At 35.2% G+C, this 23,879-nt stretch overlaps 1 protein-coding gene across 3 annotated transcripts in view; it reads left to right on the forward strand.

Moving 5' to 3' along the window:
- The first annotated feature begins 15,224 nt into the window (after positions 1-15,224).
- The window catches only part of LOC111044875 (chymotrypsin-like elastase family member 2A), a 28,257-nt gene continuing 19,602 nt past the window's right edge, over positions 15,225-23,879 (forward strand). The window contains exons 1-2 of one of the 3 annotated variants that reach the window (XM_022330119.2): positions 15,225-15,623; positions 16,590-16,928. In XM_022330119.2, coding sequence (XP_022185811.1) covers positions 16,766-16,928 — 163 coding nt within the window. In that variant the 5' untranslated portion in view covers positions 15,225-15,623; positions 16,590-16,765. Of the gene's footprint in view, positions 15,624-15,650; positions 15,670-16,589; positions 16,929-23,879 lie in introns of those variants that run through there. The other 2 variants (XM_022330120.2, XM_039434390.1) reach the window with 2 other exon arrangements.

Consider the following 23,879-nt stretch of genomic DNA (forward strand, 5'->3'; position numbering starts at 1 on the left):
AGAATTTCAAATAAAAAAAAATAAAATGTATGTGTTATCGTTGAAATTATTTATTATTTAAGAAATTATGTTATATGTCAGGTCTTATTGTAACTAAATAGGTCATAGTATGAAATTATATTATTGATAAAATGGCAGAAATTATTTATAACAATCTCAAACCTAATAAAAAATTGTACAAGGGTATTAATTCATTAACGACTTAATTCAACTGAACCACATGGTAATTAAATCTCTTTGGCAGGTCTAAGCCAATCACAGTGCATAGAAATAGCACCAAGACGGTGATCGTTTGAAAGCAACACATGTTAATCTATTATCAGACACCAACCCTGCCTTATCAGTTACACTAGCACATGTACATTGTATGAGAGAAACTATGTCTATAAGATTAAGCAGTTTTAAGGATTACCTAAATTGAATCATTATTGTAATTAAAAGAATTGTATTCTACTGCTTGCCACTGACGTCATGTTTACGTCACAAGCGTTCTACCAATGGCAAATTTTTATGCAAATTATTACATTGAGATTCTGAGAAGCAAGGTCTAGCCTAAAAGCTTAGAGAAAAGAGCAGCACTTCCCTTTTGAAATCCTTACCGTGTAGATCTCTTTCATAGTTACCAAAGACCTATTTGTAAAATTTCTTGTTCGATTTTTAAATGTTCTATTTGTGAGCCGATATTTTAGGCCAATCTATTTGTTATTTGTAAATTTCTGTTTTCATCAATCGATAAATTTAAAAGCTTAAAGTAAATTATCCCTTAATTAATTCGGTGAAGGAGATATTTAAATTAAAATTCCCCACGTGCTGAAACCGAAGCCTGGATTGCCGCCGATCAAACGATTTTTGATCTAGAGAAGAAAACCACGACTACCAAGGAATTTCACGTGAGTTATAAGTCATAAGGGGCCCCAATCTACGCTTCGAAAATATTTCAGTGCAGAAAAACATAAATTTTTCTTCGTTAAATTATTGGCCACGCCGACAAGCGCTTTAGCATTTAAGAGCCTAGAATTTACTCATATTAAATTTATAAGAATTTGTAGTTGATTAGCTATCCTCCGCTGCCTGAACCACGACCCCGAACATTTTAAAAAATATTTTCTATAATTCATTTTTCACTATTTTTTCAAACTGTTAGATCTTATCAATTGTAAAATTCTGTCGAATCACGCATGGTATCATGCAAGCACAAGAAAATTTTTAACTATTCTGTTAATGCCAAATTATTATCAACCTGTAAATCAAATTCTGAACCTGCACTGTATGATTGCATATTTTATTGTAATATATTTCAGTTTTGTTAATTCGCTTTCTGAGTTCGATTATTTCTTAAGCCTGTCAATTATTGTGTCTGATACGTTCTATATCATCAAGAACCAATCGAATACGATCATTGGAATAATTGAATTAAGCTGGATATTGGAACAGGTCTAAGTGGATGTAGCGAGTGGGGTCAGATCGAGATATTTATTCTTTGTCCTTACCTGCTCATATATCAGCTTTTATCTGTTACCTACCTCGACTTAGGAGCGAACACATCAATTGTACAGCAGTGGCAGCCATAGATCATATAAATTCCTACAATAGAGCTTAAAACCCGACAAGACTCTGTTCTCGAAATATATTCTGAACGATATTTGGTCCAAATACCGTATTTTAATCCTTCAGAACTTATTAGAGATGCAGTCCCGTAAATTATCTACATCGGGATTTTTGCTCGACCTGTATGATTTTGTATGCTCATTCTTCACAGGTAATAATTTTAAGGTCTTCAGTGTTTAGCGATCGCTACACTGCTTATAAAAATTTCATCACTATACAATTTGTCATTAGAAGAATCAAGGGTGAGCGAGCGTTTAGGCCTCCCGCGATTCCGACAATTGTATTGAATCTTGTAGTGAATCAATCAGTCTGGTGTACATTCAGCGTCCACGCACGCAATTACAAAATTTATAGCCGCTACACCATTGACTCAGTACAAGATTCACTCTACATGTGTGAAGCCATCAAATACCGCTCCACAATACTTTTTCAAAGACAGGATGAAGCCCGCTCGGCTCTCAATGCATCTAATAGTTGGGAAGTTTATTCCAAGCACTGACAAGGAACGATTTGGAATAGATAGTGGTTCGATGATTAGGTATCCTGAGAGTATTTGCACCAGTTCTAGTATGGGAAGTTTCTATCATCCTACCATCGGAAACAAATTTGAAATCATTTTTGAAATAGTTGAGATATATATATTTATAATATATTCCAAAGTATCTCTAACAATTTTGATTATCCTGAAATGTTTCTGATCGGGAAGCTTCAGGGTAGAACTAGCAATGTGTGCTGGGGTGATATCTTCATGGCGTTCAAGAGAGTAAACAAAATGACAAATAATTTTGGCAGCGCTGCATTTTATCATTGAGTGTAACTTACATGTCATTGAGGACGGATTTGCAGTACATAAAATGTGGAAAAATTGGAAAGATTGGACCAGTATTAATCGTATACTCCTAGGGAAGACATCTTGTAATTTTTTAAGTGAATGCATTGCTGAGAAAACCTTTCTACAGGTTTTATTGACTTGTTCTGACCAGTCGAGGATTTTATCCGTAATGATGCCTAGGTTTTTCAACAGTTATTTCAAGTATCGAGTTGAAGTCGATATTGTTTACTAAACGTGAGTAACCAATAATTATGGGTTGTGTTTTGGTTGGGTTGAGTCTGAGGCCGTTTCGTCTTGTCCATTCCACTATCGAACTCATGTCTTGTTTCATTTTTTGCACGGTTTCATTTAGTTTAGTGATCGGACAACTTGCATAAATTTGAAGGTCATCTGCATATGTATGGAAACTGGAACATTTTATGGAAGAGGGGAGGTCATTTGCATACAGAGTGAAAAGAAGAGGGCCTAAAATTGTACCTTGAGGAACACCATGTGAAACATTCAACAAATTCGACCTGTTCTCTCCAAGAGAAACACATTGTTTCCTATCTGTGAGATATGAATTAAGCCAAACTATAGATTGATGACTAAAACCAAGAATAGCTAATTTTTTAAAGAACTTTGTGATCAACAGTATCAAATGCTTCAGAAAAGTCAAAAAGAGTCAATATAGTAAATTTTCTTTGTCCATTGCCAACCTAATATCATCAGTGACACGTAGGAGAGCAGTTTCTGATGAAAGAGATTTACGAAAACCAGACTGAAAGTTATGAAGCTTCTTTTTCTGCTCAAGGAACTCAGTAACTTGTGCATGTACAAATCTTTCAAGTACTTTTTATAGTGCGGATAAGATACTGATAGGTAGTCGGAGGTCTTCATCTCTATTTGGAGATGGAACTTCATTCAAAGCCTTCCAACTTTCAGGAAAAGATCCGTTCTCAAGAGACTAATTGAAAATGAATGTGATAGTTGGAAGACAGCAAAGAACATTTTCTTGATAAATTTGATTGGAATTTTGTCAGCCCCAGTGGCATTGCTATGAATATGCTGGATTGCTTTGAAAGCTTCTAATTCTGAAATTGGATGGAAGTGGAATTGATATTCTAATGCTATGTTGAGGTTTGTTACTTGATCGTTAAGGTCATTGTAATGATTTCTTATTGCTGACTCATGACGCTGATTTGAATGTGAAATGAAATGATTGTTTATATCGTCTAGAGGTAAGTCAATTTGGATTTGGGATTTCTGTTTGCCAAGACCGAATTCTTTTATACCACGCCATAGTGATGAAGAGTCTTGTTTGTTGTCAGTCATGAATGAATTCAGGTACCTGATCTTTGAGCTACGTAACTGTTGTTTTACTTTATTTCTAAGGCTCCTATACTCAATTAGACTGTCTAAGTCGAATGTCTTCCTGAATTTCCGGTGAGCTTTGTCTCTTCTGCCCATCATTTTCAGTATGTTGGCAGTCATCCACGGTACACGTCGTTTTTTATTTATTCTCCGAGCAACATAAGGCGTTTGTCATATAAGTTAAGAGTCCAATTCTCAAAAGTCTCTACCATTTCATCAACTGAAGTTAAGGCTTCAACGTGATGCCATGGAGTCTGAGCTACATCAGTCAAAAAATAGGGTTCATTGAAATGTTCAAAGTATCTAAAAGTAATGAATTTCTGTGCTGGTTTTGGTGGCTTATGAGAGAGCACACAGTAAATCAGGTCATGTCCAGAAATAGCTGGGACTGATATTTGTCCTGTTTGAACAACCTCGATTGGACCACTAACTATGAGAAAATCAATGAAAGTGTCAGATTCATTTGTATGGTGAGTTGGATCAAGTGGTAGAATAGTCAATTTGAGGCACTGAAATATGTTAGTGACCTGATAATAGTCAAAGCTACGATTAGTCATGTTGAGGTCAGTGTTCATATCACCCACGACAAGGACACGGTTATAAGATGGCATAAGAGGAAGCAATGCATTTTCAAAATCAGTAAAATGACCGATTTTCGGGGGACGATAGCAAATTCCAACAAGTAATCTATTAGATCTGGACAAAGATAATTCAAGGAACATGAATTCTGGTCGAGCAGAGTATACTGGCTCAGATGTGAGTAATATTATAGTTTTATACAGTCTTTGACATACACTACTACGCCCCCACAAGCTTTATTCAACCTATCATTACGGAGAAGATAAAACCCAGGCAGGGCAACTTGGTTTGATGGAATGCTAGGTTTCAAGAATGATTCCTAGATACCTATTATACTGAAGTCCTGAAAACGGAAGATTCCTCTGAGTTCGTCGATGTGACAACTTACTGTGGATCTGAAATTTAAGAAAAAACACGTTTTCCACAATTCTTTTTATATTTCTTCTCTTATAACTTTTTAAAAATTTGGAAAAAAAACAATGTTGATTATAAGCTTATAGAACATTAAATTCTCTTCAATTTAATGTATAATTTCACACTTTTACGATTTCCCTACACCTTTTGCAGCAGCTTTAGTATTGAGTGTGAAATCTTCAATTTTGCAACAATAGACCGATTGACAAAGAAAGAAATATGGAGGGAATGTTTTGAACAAAAGTTTTGGCTTTGCAGCTTTGTTGAGACTAGTTAGGAGGAAAACATAATCAAAAGTTCCCATTCCTAACTCATGTGCAAAGGGGATGAGGGTGGTTTAAAAATAGCATTTTTCAGCTTTTTGTTTCCACGCTCATATCTCGAGTACAATGCGTTAAACAGACATGAATAACTATTTTAAAATAAAGCTTGATAAATTCTCTACACTTTATGTTCAGTGGAACTCTGTGATATTCCCAACAGTTTCCGAGATATTTGCTCTTGAATGTTTGTAATTATTATAATACCAGGGTTTTATCCAATTTTTTGCTCTTTCAGTGCTTATAACTCTCCAACAAAGCATCGTATAAATTAATGCTTATCGTTGGTTTATGGAGCATTGAAATCTCTTTGGAATTATGTATTATTTCACTATTCCAAGTTTACGTTTCATTGTTATAGCAACTTTAATGTTGTGGGTGGAATTTTCAATGCTGCAACAATAATTGATCTTTTGACAATGGAATTTGAAGGTGGTGTCTGTGACACAATTTTTGACTTCGCAGCTTAATTTGTACTAGTTAGTAGGTGGATATAGCAAAAGTGCGTTTCTTTATCTCCTCTGTTGAAAGTGTGGAACCGCTGAGTTGACACGTGTTGCAATAGCTGTAGGGAAATGCGTAAAAGTGTGAAATTATACATCAAATTGAAGAGAATTTGATGCTCTATAAGCTCATAATCAGCATGGATTTTTCCCATCGATTTTTATAAAGTTATAAGAGCAGAAATAGAAAAAAATTGAGTCAAACGTATTTTTTTCAATAATGTCACATCTTTAAGAGCGGATATCTCGAAAACTAGAGAAGATATAGAAAAAGTTGTGGGATGAATATTGTCGAAAATTATGTGAGCTTTGTGTGGAACAGTTATGTCCGTGAGATACATCGTTTTCGTGTTATATGCGAGAAACCAAAAAAATGTACCTTTTAACCATCCCACCCACTTAGCACAAGGTGTAGGGGTGTGGACTTTTGATATGTTTACCTCCTTACTACCCTAAACAGTACTGCGGGATCAAAAATTGTCTTCTAAACTTTTCCCTCTATAACCTTTCCTTGACTGGACTAAAATAGTTTGGAGAGTATGCTCATTTGACTTAGCCCGTTTCAATCAGCTGTTCTGCTACAATGCCAACAATACAACAGTAAAATATTGAGAATTTCCCACATGATTGTTATTTCTTCAAGTCCTGGACTCGAATAAGTCGAGAAATTAATTGATTCCAACTCAATTGTGTCCAGCTCCCATAGACCCCGGAAATTAGATGATCAACCCGTGACTCAGAATGTCGATTTAAACCCGAGCGCTTATTTTAGTCCTGGACTCTGTGAGTCCAGAATTAAAGGATCCCGAGCTCGGAAACTGGCCCTTATTGATCTAGTACACAAATCAGTCTAGTACTTTGCTCAGCAGTAAGATCAATAAAGGCCAAGCAACAGTAATCCAGTAAAGGCTGTATCAGTGATCTCACCAACAAGATTCTCATGCTCCTAGGAAGGAAGTTCTTGCGTCTGTTGAACTGGTGCATTCCTGCAAAAACACAATTGGACACCTGATTAGTCTGATCTTTGCAGCTGAGATTTTGATCGAAGAGAACACCCAAGATTTTGAGAAAACTATTTGCACATTACATATCACAATAGCATGAAGTGTTTCCAGATAAATCCGGTTGAGAAGTCTAGGGAAGCCATAGATGGCACTTCTGGTCTTTGTATGATTGAGGTCAAGCTCATGAGCATCAGCCCATAGAAGAAGTGAGGAAACATTTGCATTCATATTATTTATGCAATCTGAAATGCCGTCAAAAGATAAGTGGGAATAGAGCAATGAGCAAACAGGTGGAATGAACAGTTTTGAAAGACAGTTCATTATAATTAAAGAGGTGCATTATAATTCAAATCAAAATGCAATTATCAAACTCTTTCCATTTGGCCCATTGGCTTTATCGTAATGCACCTCCAGAAATTCTATCAATTAGTGAGGGGTGTAGCATCGCCGTCTATAAACGCGGAGTGAGCTGCTCATTATTGGCCCGGCGGCTGCAGAGGCTCTGTTGCGGTCTCCTTAAGTCTAGTGATATTGTTCCTAATAGTCCGTCCTTACCTATTGGTTCTGTTCAGTTTTTTCTTTCCCTTCAACCACAGGTTCCGTCTTTTAATAAATGATGCATTAGATGCCGCAAATTAATTTCATCAATTTTTCTTAGTTCGTCTCTTAGTTGAACTATTTTTTTTGCTTATAGTTTTCAATTTCTTATTTTATTATCAAGTTTTTAGTTACAAGATTTTGCATTGTATCTAGTGTCAATAAAGTATAGCTATTCTTTTTCTTATCGATTGTCAGAAGACTCCTCCATGCACACGGACTTGTTGTCCAAGCATGGAGTTATTCATTTACTTTTTACTTGTTTTTCATATTAATGTTACAAAATAATGTATCGCCTTTACTTTGTTTTTACATACTATGTGATGTATAAAGTTTTTGATTAAAATGAATTGAATTGAATTGAAAAAAGCAATGGTCCCAGGACGGTCCATGAGGTACACCTCGCGACACTGGAGTCCATGCTGACATATTTCCCGCATAATCAATAACATCTTGAAAGCAATCCAATAGATATGATGAGAACCAGGCAAAACCCGAATCATAGAAGTATCATTAAATCTGAAGTTTATGAGAGCAATTATGGATGTGAGACATTGCCAAACACTAGAACTGCACAAGGACTGTGACCTAAAGTTTGTACATGGTCAATTGGTGATTATGTACAAGAGCAGTGCTTGTACTGAAGTTGGGACGAAAACCTAGGGAATACATGCTTGAGTTTGAGTCCTGAACTATTGAATTGATTGACTTGAAAGTTTGCATTAAGATCACGGATGATGGTTATAAGATAAGCCTATTATTATTTTTAATAATCAATCAATTCCAATAATTTCATAATTAAATGAAAGGTTGAGGTTTCCAGTCCAACTACATTTCTTTTTTTTTTTGCTAAGAATTTTCAATGAAGATTATCCACGCAATTTTGACAAAATGATGAATAATTGTTGTATTTTTTCAGTTGTATTTTTTCAGTAAATTTTTGTCTAGTGATTTGATAGGATGTTACTCTTTCAGCTTCATTTTCAGCTTGGTAAGAACTATAGTCCAGTCTATTATGCTATTCAAGACCCTTGCGGAGCGCGGGTTACGCGTTCTCGTTGTGTTTAAAATTATGAAACTAATGAAAATTATGACTGTTTGAAATATTGATTTATAAAGCCTCTCCACAAGTAAAAAATACCTCTGTTTTCTGATAATCAAAAGAGAGAATTAAATCTAGAATATAAGTATTTTCTCCATAATCAAGTTCCTGAACCTTCATATGCGTCTTTGGCTTTACATTATCCAGTACTGCTTATAGTAAATTCTTCTGAAGCAGAACTATTTCTCTCAGACTTTTAGTTCATTGTTTCACCGCTAGACTGCAGTAAAATGTCAAACTTTCTACAGATACTATAAAGAATCACAGAGAGGAACGCCAGACTTCAACCAACATTTTGGTTCCTAATCGGCTTTTCTAATTGTCTGCTGTATTTTCACATATTTTACAGTAACTGTAATACTCTCTAAAGAGCCTATAGTCAATATAATATCGTATACAACATATCGTGAATATAGATTAGTCACTGTCAAACTGAAAAATGGTTATGAAAACGCTATAACTACAATACTCTATAGACTGTCCAGTCATTGGTCACTAGTAATATTAAATTCAAATTCATTCATTTAGCCTCATCCAATTTGGTTTTCATTTTGCCATATTTTATATATATATATATATATATATATTATATATATATATATATATATATATATATATATATATATTGTGATGAATCTTTCAAATAGATCTCATGAGAAGAGAGAAAAATTGTGATTACCTTTTAAAATGAAAGAATTTGCTAAAGGAATAGTTAGCGACCGAGCGATAAAGCTTACGGTACTTATCAATAACTGTATATTAGATAAGAGTACCGTTCTGTACCGAATATTTTCTAGAAAATTATTCAATAAAATTATAATTATTCTGCAAATAAAGCACGAATTATTTATGAATTATGTGTGTGTGTGTGTGTGTGTGTGTGTGTGTGTGTGTGTGTGTTGTGTGTGTGTGTGTGTGTGGTGTGTGTGTGTGTGTGTGTGGTTGTGTGTGTGTGTGTGTGTGTGTGGTGTGTGTGTGTGTGTTGTGTGTGTGTGTGTGTGTGTGTGTGTGTGTGTGTGTGGTTGTGTGTGTGTGTGTGTGTGTGTGTGTGTGTGTGTGTGTGTGTGTGTGTGTGTGTGTGTGTGTGTGTGTGGTTGTGTGTGTGTGTGTGTTGTGTGTGTGTGTGTGTGTGTGTGTTGTGTGTTGTGTGTGTGTTGTGTGTGTGTGTGTGGTGTGGTGTGTGTGTGTGTGTGTGTGTGTGTGTGTGTGTGTGTGTGAGTGTATATGTATGTATGGATGTATATTATATTTATTTATATATATATATAATATGGAGTTTGTTGTGAAAGATGAAACTCCTGTTCCATATTTACCTACATTAATGTCATAAGTATATTTCATGTTTCAGGCATCCCTGAGAGAAAATTGCGATTCAAGGGGAAATATTGCAATATTTCTTCAAAAGGACGAAGCAATCAGTAAAAAATGACGATTTTACATGGTAATTGTAATATTTCAGATAATACTCATTCACGGAGCAAACAATTAAGCAATACTATTCTGCAGACTACAGCTCACTAATAAAAAATAATTCAATTCAATTTCTTTATTCCAATACAAAAACAATGTACAATATAGAACAGAATAATAATTATGGAATAATTATTTCCCCGCATGGACTGTTGATCCGTGCGCGGGGAAAAAGTACACAATCTATACAGGTAATACAAGTGCAAAAAAACAGTCAATAATTTATATTGATTCAAGCTCAACCTATAAATAAAAAAAAAGTTAAATCCTGTAATGTATAAAATACAAACTGTATGAATGATGATTCACACAGCACAAGTACCCGACTCAGAATACTTCATCTTCTTGTGAGCTATCTGAACTGACGATTTAACAACCTTGAATAGAAAGTACAATATAAAAGCAGAATATAAATAATTGAAATAAATAAGAGAGGCACGAAGGGCTTGGAATACAAAATCACAAACTAGTGAGGTTTGTGGTTGAGCATGTGCCAACTGCTTCGTGTCACCTATATGGCGACTCCAGCAGCGCCGCGGCGGCCACCAGGCCGATTGAGCGGAGCCAAAAACCTACTCTCTTTTGCAGTTCTTCTGCAACTATGATTATTTGTGGGAGGTTTCGATAAATCAAATGGGCAAGTAGAAAGGGATTACTGTTCAGTGACGTTAAGGTTGATCTGGTAAAGTTATATCCGTAATTTATTCGGTGTCTGGTTTGATAATCATGCTGTAAGTTTGTAAAGATATTGGTTTTATTTGTTTTTATAAATGTGAGGATGGATTTCAAGTAAAGCTGGCGGATATCCAGGACCTGGAAATCGGAAAAGAGCTGGTCTGACGAGTATCTGACTGGTTTCTTTAGAATAATTTTTATAAGCGCTCTTTACTTGACAGCCAGAGGCTCAAGCACAGCGGCCGAGGCACCGCCCCACGCCACTACACCATATTGAAGCAGCGACTGAACATACGCAAAATACACACTCCTGCACTGATCCGCAGCCAGCAACCATGCCAGCTGTGAGAAGGCATACAATAATTTCCTCAATTTCCGTTAAACATTGACAATGTGTGGGAACCAACTCATTTATTCTTTATTCTTTATTATTCATTTTGTCATCAATTGTTATTCCCAAGTAGCAATACTGCTCCACACGCTCAACCTCGTCACAGCCGCAGGCGGCCTACCGCAGATCACCACAGGAGTGTATTGCAAGCCTTCTCAGCTCAGGATCGCCATCCTGTCTAAAGTATATAGGCAGAGACTTGGTTTTTCCGACATTCAAGGATAGGGTGTTCTGGTCAAACCACCTTTTAACTTTTAGTAGGTCTGAGGAGGCCTGTTCATAGACTTCGTCCCAAGAACTTCCAGACGACACTAAAACAGTGTCATCGGCGAATAACAATAGTTTCCCTTCAATATTTACTCTAGTTATGTTATTGATATAGATAGAGAATAGTAGGGGGCCCAGGGTACTACCCTGAACCACACCATACTCGATGCTTTTTGGGTCACTCTGTGTACCGTTGATGGACACAAACTGCGACCTGTTTTCCAAGTAACTAATAAACCAGTCCAGGGATTCAACGCCGGCGTGCTGGAGTTTCACTATCAATTTATGTCTATCAATAGAATCGAATGCTTTTGCCAGGTCGAGGAATGTGACAATCACCCGTTTTTTGTTGCCTATTTCTCCACTTATGTATCTTATTAATTCAAAAAGCGCGTGGGAGGTACCCCTGTCTTGTCTGAAGCCAAATTGAGAATTGGAAATTATTTTCTCACGCTCAAGGTAATTTGTGTGTTGTATTTTGACGCATTTTTCAATTATTTTTGATACCATGCAAAGTATAGAAATTGGCCTGAAGTTTGAGGTAACATTTTTTTGTCCAGACTTAAATATAGGAACAACTTTTGCAATTTTAAGAACATTCGGAAATCTACCTGTTGTAAAACTAAGATTAATTATATGTAGCAGAGGTAACTGTAGTGTGTTAATGCTGTTTTTAATTAACTTGGTCGGTATTCCATCCCATCCCGGAGCCAGCGTCCGTCGCATGGTCGGCGTCGTCCACCTCGAGTGGACCAGTCGGCTGCAGTGCCCCGGCCAACCGCCAGCCAACCGAGGCAAAGTATTCATTGAAGGCATTACCTATTTGTTTAATTTCAGCGGGAGAGGCCTCACCGCCGCGCTCACAGTACGCCTGCAGCGGAAATTTCGGCTTGCCCGTGGATCGACCAGAAACCTCATTAATAACATTCCAGAATTTCCTAGAGTCTCCCCCAGCTTCACTCAATTTATTCTTATAATAATTGTATTTAAAACGCTTAATAGCTGCCTCAAGTGTATTTCGGAATCGAATAAATTTTTGTCTGAGTTGATTATTGTATGGATTTCTCCTGACCTCTTTACTCAACTTGTCACGACGACGCATCGATTGCAGGAGGCCAGAGGTTATCCATGGTTTAATTTTTTTCGTTTTAGCACACACTCTTTCGTATGTTGTGAACTGCTCCAAATTTTTCTGGTTTCTCATTGAAACTCTCAGCAGCCTCATCGACATCAGCCGCCTCGACCTCCCGTCTCCAACTCTCCACTTTCAAGGCTTCATCAATTCCAGACCAGTTAATGATCTTGGAATATTGGGTGTCACTATTTCTACTCGGTTCTATCAACAAATTATTCTCCACTTCTAGCCCAATTACAAAATGATCAGTTATTCTCGTTTGAAGAATGAAAGAACATGCATTGAAGTGGAACGGCAATTTGATAAAGAAATGGTCTATGCATGTATTGCTATTGCTATTGAAGTGGAACGGCAATTTGATAAAGAAATGGTCTATGCATGTATTGCTATTGGGGCGCGTTATCCGGTCTATGCATGATATATAACCACATTCATATAGCATATCCAGATAGCGTTCCTCTTGCGAGTTTATATTTGGGTGAAGGATATCGCAATTTATATCGCCAGCTATGATTTTTAGATATGAAGGGTTAGTGTCGGTATGGAGCAAATTCGTTAAACTATCAATAAAGTATGGAAGAGATGAAGACGGGCTACGATAAATACAGAGAAGTTGACAAGGTGTATTGGCCCAGGTGAAATTGAAGGTCAAGATCGTTGCTAGCCCACCAATTGAGAACTGGTTACAGGTGACGGAAGATAAGCTATCATCCAAGTACACAACTATGCCATCACATTGATTCAATCAATTGTGACTTCGAAACAGTTGATACCCGTCAAGGCTCATGAGCTCACTATCCTCGTCCAACCATGCCTCGGTTAAAATTATAACATTAAATTTAGTTTTAATACCCTGCCACAATATGAGAAATTCATCAAAGTTCTTATTATAGCTACGAATATTGAGATGAAGTAATCTGAGTCTAACACAATTAATTGTTACAATTGTTACAATGATAGATTTATATTTTTAATTTGACAAATTTCCTGTATTACGTACATGTTATAATATAATATTGTGTCCAATCCTTCTGAAATATTTTTTCTTTACAAAATTATGTTAAATTTGGAATGGAATTTCATTTAAATTCAGGGGAAAATTATTTTAGGAAAATAAGTCTAAAGAAATGAAGCTTACATTTTTTTATAAAATAGAATTATAGATCCCTTTAAAATTAATGAAATAATAAAACAAGAACACAAATTGTAACGTAACTATAGGGTATATTTAAAGGGTACTATGATTATATTTTATAAATACAAGAAAGTTGCCCTGAATTCATACATTTTAAAAAGCTTACATTCTTTGCCGTGAGGAGTGGGTACGGTATTCAAAGGTGAAGACCGAACATTCCCAAAATTTCTTGAAATCAAAAACTTGGAAATCTCTTACAAAGATCTACTTCCAGAAATGAAAACTTAATTTACCTTTTGATGACACTGGACGTGTTGAGAATATAATGTACATATTGAATTGAGGAAACATTCAAATTTGAGACATTCAGACCTTTATACTGAAATAATAATCTAAAATCAATCGAAGATTTACTTTAAAAATCAGTAAATCGTCCTCCATTTTTTTCAATTTTATAAAAAAACTAGCCGTCAGGCTCGCTTCGCTCGCCATATCAGTCTAGCCAGGAGGCTCTGCCCCCTGGACCCCCGACTGGATCGCCCAAAAATGAGATCCGTTTGGCCCGCTTCGCTCGCCTGCATTTTTCATTTGAGCATGCTTCATTCCATCAGAAAGTCAAAGTTCTTCCTCGCTCGGTTTAATCACCCAAACGCAAAAAACCCTAAGTTTGGGCATATCTTTGGCGTTAATTCAAATTCCTCCTAACACAACATTATTACACCCCAGCTGAGCTTCTGTAGTAAATTTGAACATTTCTGTTCATTTGTTCTCGATAACGCTGAGAAAGCGCAAAAGAACGCTGGAAAAACGCAGATTTTGGGCGTATCTTTGGCGTTATTTCAAATTTATCCAACACAACATTATTACACCCTAGCTTAGCTTCAGTACTAAATTTGAACAATTTCTGTTCATTTGTTCTCGATAAATCTGAGAAAAAGCAAAAAAACACTGGAAAAACTCTAATTTTGGGTGTATCTTTGACGTTATTGTAAATTCCTTCTAACACAACATTATTACACCCTAGCAGAGCTTCTCTACTAAATTTGAACATTTTCTGTTCAAATCTCGATAAATCTGAGAAAACGCTAAAAAACGCTGGGAAAACGCAGATTTTGGGCGTATCTTTGGAAATTTTTCCAAATCCGTTCTTAGTGCCCCTCTAAAGGGGCAACTGAACATACCTACCAAATTTGAACGTTTTTGGTCCGGTAGATTTTTAGTTCTGCGAGTGAGTGAGTCAGTCAGTCAGTCAGTGAGTGCCATTTCGCTTTCATATATATATATATATATAATATATATATATATAATATATATATATATATAGAAAAGGAACTGAAACCACAAGAAAATTGTCAATTTATTACATACTACGCCGTCTCAACATTGTACTAGTCTTGCATTCCTGAATAAGTATTTGAATATCTAAACACAGTGTATCCAACACTCATATCCACCTAAAATCTCCACATTGTTTTACAACAATAATATTGTCTTCTTTAAACAGCTAACATCCTATTTCTCTACAGCATTATTTCTGTCAAACAATGAAAGCGATAGTTGATGTTATGCTTTACATTCCACTCTTGTCGTAGTAACATATTTGAACAAAACTACCAACATACATCTTGTAAACATATTCAAGTGTGGGTTACTAAGAACTCCCACCACAAGTCACATCAGTTTTCTTTCAACTGTCGTATTCAGATCATCATCATCACCTCCGCTACCTCTCCAGCCATCCGCAACCATTTCTACTTCTCTTTTGAACCTCTCCTTTCCTCTTTGATCGTCTTCACGCCTATCCTCCTTCCTCCCTTTCCTTGTATCAAGGATCGCCCCTTCCGTTTCACTAGTTCGGCTCGCGTCAGAGAAAACCGATCGTAAATGATCACTTCCATGCATTTCGGTTTCAGACTTTCGCTGTTCACCAACAACTCTGAACGCTGCTCTTCGCGGCTTCAGAAAGCGCGCGAAGACTGTGTCAGCTGATCTGAACCGTTACGACATTCATCCGCCGCGAATTTGATCAGTGGTTCGAATATTTAACTTGCGGTTTCCAATCCGTATTCAAGTATCACTCCAATTTCATCGTATGGTTTATCTTGGAATTACAATATTGATGAGATTCGTGGTCTAGGATTATTTACGTTTACGAAATGGAGTGTTTTTCCAGTTTTTTGGCTACAAACAATCTGTGTAATCGTTCATCGCGTGATTTGTAATTGGACGATGGATTAAGTGAGTTTAACCTCAATAATAATCAAGTCAATTGAAATTTCTGCTTGTAAGGTTTGAATTCACTTTGGAGTACTTTAATAAATGAACATTGTATGAAGGGGAAAACTAATTCATAAGTCGATTTTGAGACTATTATAATGTACAAATTACATTAAATAATTGAAGAGACTTGAAATGTTGTCAAAAATCCACTTTATTTGAATAAAAATTAATATTTCACAGGAGCATGCTTTCGTGTGTGCTCCTGTAAAATATCAATTTTTATTCAAATAAAGTGAATTTTTGACAACATTTCAAGTCTCTTCAATTATGGAAAAGTTCCACAACATCAACATTCACGTTACAAACTTACATTAGATAACATAATATAAATGGAAAAAAAATATAAGGTAATCTTTCAAGTGATGAATGATTTCATATTACATGAGTTTTGAGAGGATTGAATCACTTGGAATTGTTCAATTTCTCAAGGTTCCAATCTTTAAGCTTTTTAAATATTATTTCCCGTAATATAAAAAATAACCTATCATTGTTTCCTCCCTTCCTTGTGGATTTACGATTTGAAGTAGGTTTATAAATTTGTTTTATTTTAGTTATAGGTTGAATTTTGGGAATTTATATGAATCTAGAAACAAAACAAGCTTCTCAGTTGTTTTCCAAACTATTCCCCTACAAATTTGAAACTTTCAAGTCAAAGAGCAAATGAACTTGCAATTAATCACTGGTATTAGTTAATATTAGTATTCCTGAGGGCAAAGAGTAGTTTGACGATCATTGTCTCATAATTTGGAAGGAATAATCCGTTGTATCAGGATTCAACTCATTATTAGAAGCTGATAATCTAGTATTTTCTCTTCTGTGTTATTCAAATAATTGATAATATTAGGAGTATGAATGATTACTCTTCATTCTTAGCAGCAAATCAAAGACATATATAATATTAATAATGAACCTTGAATATTTCAGTATTTGAAGTCCCTCGACTCCAACTGAAGTCATTTCTTCAACTTAATTTGTGTTGGCAGTCAGTGGCTTGCTTCTGCGGTCATCATGTCACCGAACGATTACACTTGAACGTCTCAACACGATTTTACAATGCTTTAGCATTTGTGCTAAAGAATGAATCAGTGTGGGTGCAAAAAATGATGTGTTACTTCCGGCAGCAGTTATTTTGCAACGGAAACTCAGATGAATTTATGCCAAAGAAACTTTTTATCAGCGAGAATAAGCCGACAGCTTTCATCACATGTATATTGGTGTTGGGCGTTCTTCTTGCTGCACTTCCCGGGGCCAACACTGAATATGGTGAGTCATTTCCTAAATTCGTAAATCATATTTCAATTTCTTGAGTGGAATATGAGTGAAAACTCATGTGAATCTCAACTTAGTCTAGATAAGGCTACTTATGAACTTAGTCTTTAGAGTTTAGACAGCCATGTCTAAGCTCTACAAGTGAAATCCAATAGACTAGACCAGGGCTCTCCAACCCACGGCCCGCGGGCCACATCCGGCCCGCGGATGGATTTTGTCCGGCCCGCCGAGAGTTATTGCAACAGATTTTTAAAAATACTGTATATTTTTATATACATTTTTGACAACAACTGTGAGTTCAGTACTCTTCTCTTACTAGCCACTCCATTTCTTAATAAGTGTAAAATTAGCTGTAAACAAGCAGCGATCAACCATTGTGAGATATTAGCAAATGGTCTGCACGGAATGTACATGTCCCTGTTCGAACGCTACAAAGAAGGTAACCAAGTTAAACAAGTGTGAGCAGACATTTTCAAAAATGAAGTTTGATAAATCCAAATACTTTCTTGTCAGATGAACATTTGAAATCAATTTTAATGATCGGAACCACAAAGTTTGATCCTAAATGGGCGGAAAATTCAAGTGGAAAACAATTTCTCACTAAAAATGAGTACCTATTCTCTTTTAGCATAGTAACTTTTTACAAATTCATGCATTGTCAAGTTTTCTTATGAGCTTCTTACACTCAATAAATTGGACTTTGTATTAAAATAATATTAATTGTTTAGTTTCTTCCAACTTAAACATACTTAAAACTCTTAAAACTCCTCATATTATATAATAATTGTACACCCCCCAAATCCCCCGTCGTGTTTGTCCCCACAAGTCAAATTCCACGTACATCCTTGTTATTGGCCCTCTAAGCCTCCCAAGAATTAACAATGTGGCCATTGGATAAAAAAGGTTGGAGACCTCTGGACTAGACTCTATAAAGTTACTAATTTATAGTGTTACTCTATTTATTACTTGTATGCACTGTAATGTCATGATTGAATTAAACATTGAAATGCGAGGTTACCTATGATAAACATTATTGAGATCTACTTGATCTCAATAATATGGTACTATGTTGTTCATTTCCAAGTACATAGTTTGAAAAATAGCATATGAACCAATAAACTAATTTAGTCTCCTCTCTCCACCAGTAGTATAACACTGATATCTTGCTTGGCCAATTCAGCCAATGGTTTAAAAGAGAGAGAACAGGTAAGTTGTGTTGATTTCAAGTAAGTGGGTTTCCGATAATTATTAGAGATAATTTTCTAAAATAAAATAACATATAAAATAATATTAATAATTAAAATAAAATAATTGGAAATTATTGGAAATCTCAGGTGACAAAGATTTTCTTCTTATGATTAAAATATTTTTCAAAAATTTTTGTATAAATCACATAAAGTTTTGTGTGATATAAAATGTATATTGTTCGATTGTAAAAAATAACTAAACCTACAAATTTGCGGATTCTATTTCACAATGAATATTCTAGTATTTCTTCAAATTGATTTTCAATATTCTATAATAAAATTCACAATTTGATTTTTGGATCTTGTTTACTCGAATAGTAATTCCACAGGCCACTTCTAAATAATGATCTCGGCATTGAATTGTAGGTGGACCTATCATTGGAAGTTCTTCAAATAAATTGAGGTGCTCTCATCATATGAAAATATAACTCAAGACCATGAAGCTTTATTTAATTACTATTTAATATATCTACCATTAACTGTATTCAATAAATACTACTATTCAATTCGTATCTTGAGTGAGCATTTTGGAGAAAAAATAGTGGAGGGTGATGATTTATTTCTGTATTCCAACAACAACTTGAACGCTTTTACCATGATAAATAATTCATATCGTGAAAATGAAGCTGTAATTTGAGAACAGTAAAACTATCGAATATCACTTTCACTATAATAATATTTGGCTCTTATGTGTATGCCATGCCTGTTTTACAGTCAACACAACAGGGAATTATAAATGTTGGAAATCGTTTTGCTATTCAAATAACGTTTCTAAGAGGATGTAATTTGTTACGAAAGTTATCTGAAGCTCAACAAAGTTACTAAGTAATATCTATTTCAGACAAGCTAAGATTCCGATTCACGTTTTCCTGGGAGGATTTATGTTTATGGAAATCTGGATTGTGTAAGATGTATCACAGTCTATTATTTAAGTACGTAACATCCAATTCGCCAAACTTAGACAACATTTTATTTGAAATTTATTGTAGATGAGAATTAAACACATTCTCTTATTCCGTTAGACATCCTCTAGGTATTGGAAAATGAATGCAGAGAATTCAGTAGTTATGAGGATTAATATGTCTTCATCAGTTCCACAGCTTTTTTGCGAGAGTTTTATTAAATAATTTTTATTATGTCTCATTATTTCTCATTAAATCCCGACCTGGGCAAGATATTTTTCTCGGGCTACTCCCGTGTTTCGGATGAATACGTTGAGCCATCGGTCCGACAATACGATGACGTCATTAGTCAGCATTTAATAGCGGTTAAATCAAATAATAAACATACGTGCAACCAGGCTTTAATATTTCACAGCGGACAAATATTTCATTAAAATTTTTAGGAGCATGATAAATTTACTAAAATATGTGATAAGTGAGGCTTGAAGGTGTTGTAATCATTCCATGATATTCTCAACTCAATAAATAGAAACAAATCTATGACTGTCTTGTTTGTGACAATTGAGAATCTCCAATTACTCAAAAACAAGTGAACAAGATTGTCAACAAATATCTTATGTCATTTATAGAAGGAGCTCGCTATAAAAAGTCGATTCAAGACACTGCTCAATTTGAAAATAACAGATTACCAACCCACACGTTTTTAAAGCCGAATGTGGTTATTCAACTGGTTTGATACCAAAACGATCGATCAATTCAATGATTGCCGATGGATTGAATAATTTATTAGAAAGTAAGAGTACTTTTCCTTTAACGACAATGACTGGCTGGGATGTTTCCAGCTGAGATAGACAGATAGTAGTTAGCGATAGAGAAAGAACGAAAAAAGCGCGTGAGAGAGAAAAGGTGTTTGTTCTTTCACTCGTCGATTTACAGACAATGACATTAAAAGTGGATTGAATAGCAGAGCAGCATCAGCATGCCGGAGTAGGCGAGGTGTACATCTGACCGAACAATCGAAAGGTGACCCTGGTTTAGTTCGGACACACACACACATGTCTCGGAGAAAGTTCCTTCTTTTATCCAAAGGCTTCCTTCCTGTGTCCTTTTTGGGAACGATCTACATCTTCTGGCAGGAATTAATTATTCAGTCACAAGCAGGGAGCCGAACAACGTGATATTTATACAAGAAAGGGTACAGAGAAGACACGACCATAGGATAACCTTATTGTTTCAGATAGAACAACTGCTACAACTACTGTATGTAGAAAGAAAGAAAGAAGATTGCGATGATCACGCACATTGAATAGGAATGAGAAAAGCTATTGGTTTGTTCAACTTTGATGGCATTTGTAGTTGAGGGAGCTTTCAGGCGCTTCGTAGAATCGATCAGGATCATTGGACACTCTCCCGAAAGCGTCAAGTGAAAACAACTCACGAAAAAGCTTTCCCCCGGAAAGTAAGCAAAGTAGGTACCGTAGTTCACAAAATGTCTCAGCTCAGCTCATGTTCAATTAACTCATCACTGGACTGATTACTCTGTCTGCAACCAAGTACAATGCTTCTGGCAAGAATTCAAAGTGTCTTGACAGAGCCATGTTCATGGTTGCATGAATACCTAAGGCTAGATCATGATTCTAGTTAATATTGATAACTTGAAGTACACTTGGATAGGGATTGCAAAATACTGTACATATTTAAACTCTTTGTACCTATATAAATGTGAATACAAAAATGTCCTCTACACTTGAATAAAAAATATTGTGACACAAAATTTCGTGATCAATGACCTTCATTGTATTAATTCATCCTTTATCAAGTGCTATTCCATGATGTACTATAAACAAGATGAATTAGTTGTATCCAGGCTTGGTGTACCAATCATCATTTTTTATACTTTCCATTTATAACTTTGTCGAGTGCATAAAGTCTTGTACCAATTTTCCATCAGTCTCTAAACAGTTCATATTTGAGCTCAAAATCAAGCTAAGTAGACTGCAGTGGAATGTATAATATTATAATTTATGTTCAATTCGATAAATTATTCATTCTTATTAATTTTCAATCAATGGTGAAACATTAATTTAATCTTAATCACTGATGAAACCAAAACATAGAAAAAACAGTCATCGTGCACTTGCAGCGCTCAAGAGCTGAGCAACTACTCTTTCTCCTATATGAGTAAGATAACTGGATTGAAAGAAATGCCTGCTTTATCACTGATTGGCTTATTAATTGGAATTGCCTAAAAGATTCCAATGAAATCATGCCAATGCCAATGAATTAAGAGATGCCAATGAATTATGGTTGGACGTCACATTATCAGTTTGAGACTGTTCATAACTTTAAAACGAAAGTAAGATTTGTGAGCAATTAACATAAATTTATCAAATCGAATAGACATTATAGTAATAAGTTCTAACTACCATAACATAAATGTTTTCACCATTTATGCTCAATTAGTGAACCTTCAAATACTTCGCTTCTAAGTTTCGAGAGCTTATCAACTTTTCAAAATACTGACACTTATTTGTTATACCTTCAACTTCGTGTTGGGTTGATGTAGGATACTTCACAAGTACGTTCGACTAGGATGCAATAACATAGCTTGATCTTTCTGAGCTGAGAAAGTCTAATGAATATCCTGTCAATTGTATCTGAAACCTTTCAGAATCGGTAGAATCATAGACTAATGCAGTATATAATGGCTCATATTTTGCATTCATTATGCATGTATCGCTTCACTTCTACCAACTCTCACTAGATGACAGTAATTGGATAGATGATTAGATGAGTTGCCATCTGCATCTGCAACCCAGCATCTGTTCAGGGTCATCTTGGAGCTGTAAAGTACGCAGCTTTGCTTTCTATGACCCAACAAAATTCTGGGCTAATGGACAATTAATTACTTTCGTACAATAATTAGAGAACTGTAATTGTGAAAACATTCTTATGGAATCGTAAAATTGCTTGTTAATCGTCTGCAAAGATTCAAGAGAATGTAATCCAAAATTAAATTTTTAACTGAAATTCTACTCGAAGCTCAAAGCTTCAAGTTCAAAGCTCTATATTAATTTAGCTTGGAAATCTTCCACTTCACAGACTTTAAGTGCAAAGAGACAAGGATATACCGCATCAAAATTATAATACTTGAGACCCCCTGGGTGACGGAGGAGTGAGTCAATTTTGTTGTCCAACGAACTTGACCTGTAAAAAGGTTCGAAGAATTTGTGTTTAAAATTTGAAGCTGATTGATCAATTCTCTCTAAAGTGCCATGTTAAAAATGTAATAAACTTTTCATTCAGTGTGACCTATTTTGTAGAAAACCGTGTATTGCGGAGTTGCATAATCTGCTCCCACCATTTGAATCGCATAGAAGCATGATGTGCCATAATGACCTTGAACGTTGTCCGAGTAATGGACCCGAACTTGATCTGAGCTACAACTGCCTATCAGCTGATCGCAACTGAATGCTATCCTTGTTCGTTTATTTGAAATGCTTTGATAATTTAGCTGAAGTTGATGAGAATATTCCTTACTTTAGTGAGGTCCACCTTATAATGGCAGTGTTTGATTAGCAATGAATGGTATTGCTATCCTTGTCTATCATTGAACAAAGCGGATAGCGCTATCTCTTTCTCGCTTTGCTCTGTTGCCAGATCGTCTTTTAACAATGTAGAATAATTAATTAACTAACAAAATATTTCATCTTAAATTATGAAAATTCATTATTAAATTATTGAAAAATATAATTTTTCCTTATTGATCTTTCTTAACAAAATATAATTGATTATTTTAAACGAGAATGAGCTATTAATATTACATCAATAAATCTGTATGAGCTACCGTCTATAGAAGGCATTGATTGACAAGACAGAGGATCAGCAACGTTGTTCTCCTATCTTTCTCCACTGCCATTATAGCGTAGACCTCACTATAGTAATACTTAATTTAGAAATGTTCTTTTTTGTTTCTCTAATCGATATTATCATTATTGAAAGACAACTAAATGTCAACCACAATAAAATACGTTATTCGTTCAACAATTGACAAATACTGTATATGATCTCATCAATAAAAGGTATACATTTTTAGGTAAAATTTGGGTGACCACTAAAAAAAGATATACGAAAAAAAGTATTTTAAGAAAATTATTTTTTAGAAAATTTATATACGGTACTTTCCGTGAAAAGCCTGTCAAACTAAACTACAGTTTCTAGTCCCGATGATATATTTCTAATGCTTTAATCCTAGAAAATTTGAAAAGTTCTCTTAAAATATACTCGAGGAAAACAAAATAAATTGTTTCAATTATGATATCCTTTTTGAATGCTTCAACAAATTAAGGATTCTATGTTCTTCTCTCTCCGTGTAATTTGAGGGAGAACTGAACGCCTATCATCGTTTCATTGATATCATTTTTTAATGCTTCAACAACTACAAGATTGAAATTGCTATTCTCTCTATGCTACTCTGCAAGAAAAGTATAATATTTCAATGGTCAGGTCATTTTCCAATATCAAACTATCTCAAGACCATCATTTTATTTCAAAACTTCTCCTTTAATACTACTTGAAGGGAATATCCAGAGAAACGAACACATGTAGGCAATATCTGATTAGAAAAAGTCATACAAGAAAACTTGACGAGGTAAATTTGACTTTTACAATATAGCTACCAAAAACAATGCCAAAACATTGTTTGGGAGATTTTTGTTACAGTGTTGCCTCATATTAATGTGACAGTCACGTTTATTTCATGAAGAGTGTTTCTGTACTATAAACCTAGATTCTTT

This window comes from Nilaparvata lugens, chromosome 8 (genome assembly GCF_014356525.2).
Source record: "Nilaparvata lugens isolate BPH chromosome 8, ASM1435652v1, whole genome shotgun sequence".
Lineage (NCBI taxonomy): Eukaryota > Metazoa > Arthropoda > Insecta > Hemiptera > Delphacidae > Nilaparvata > Nilaparvata lugens.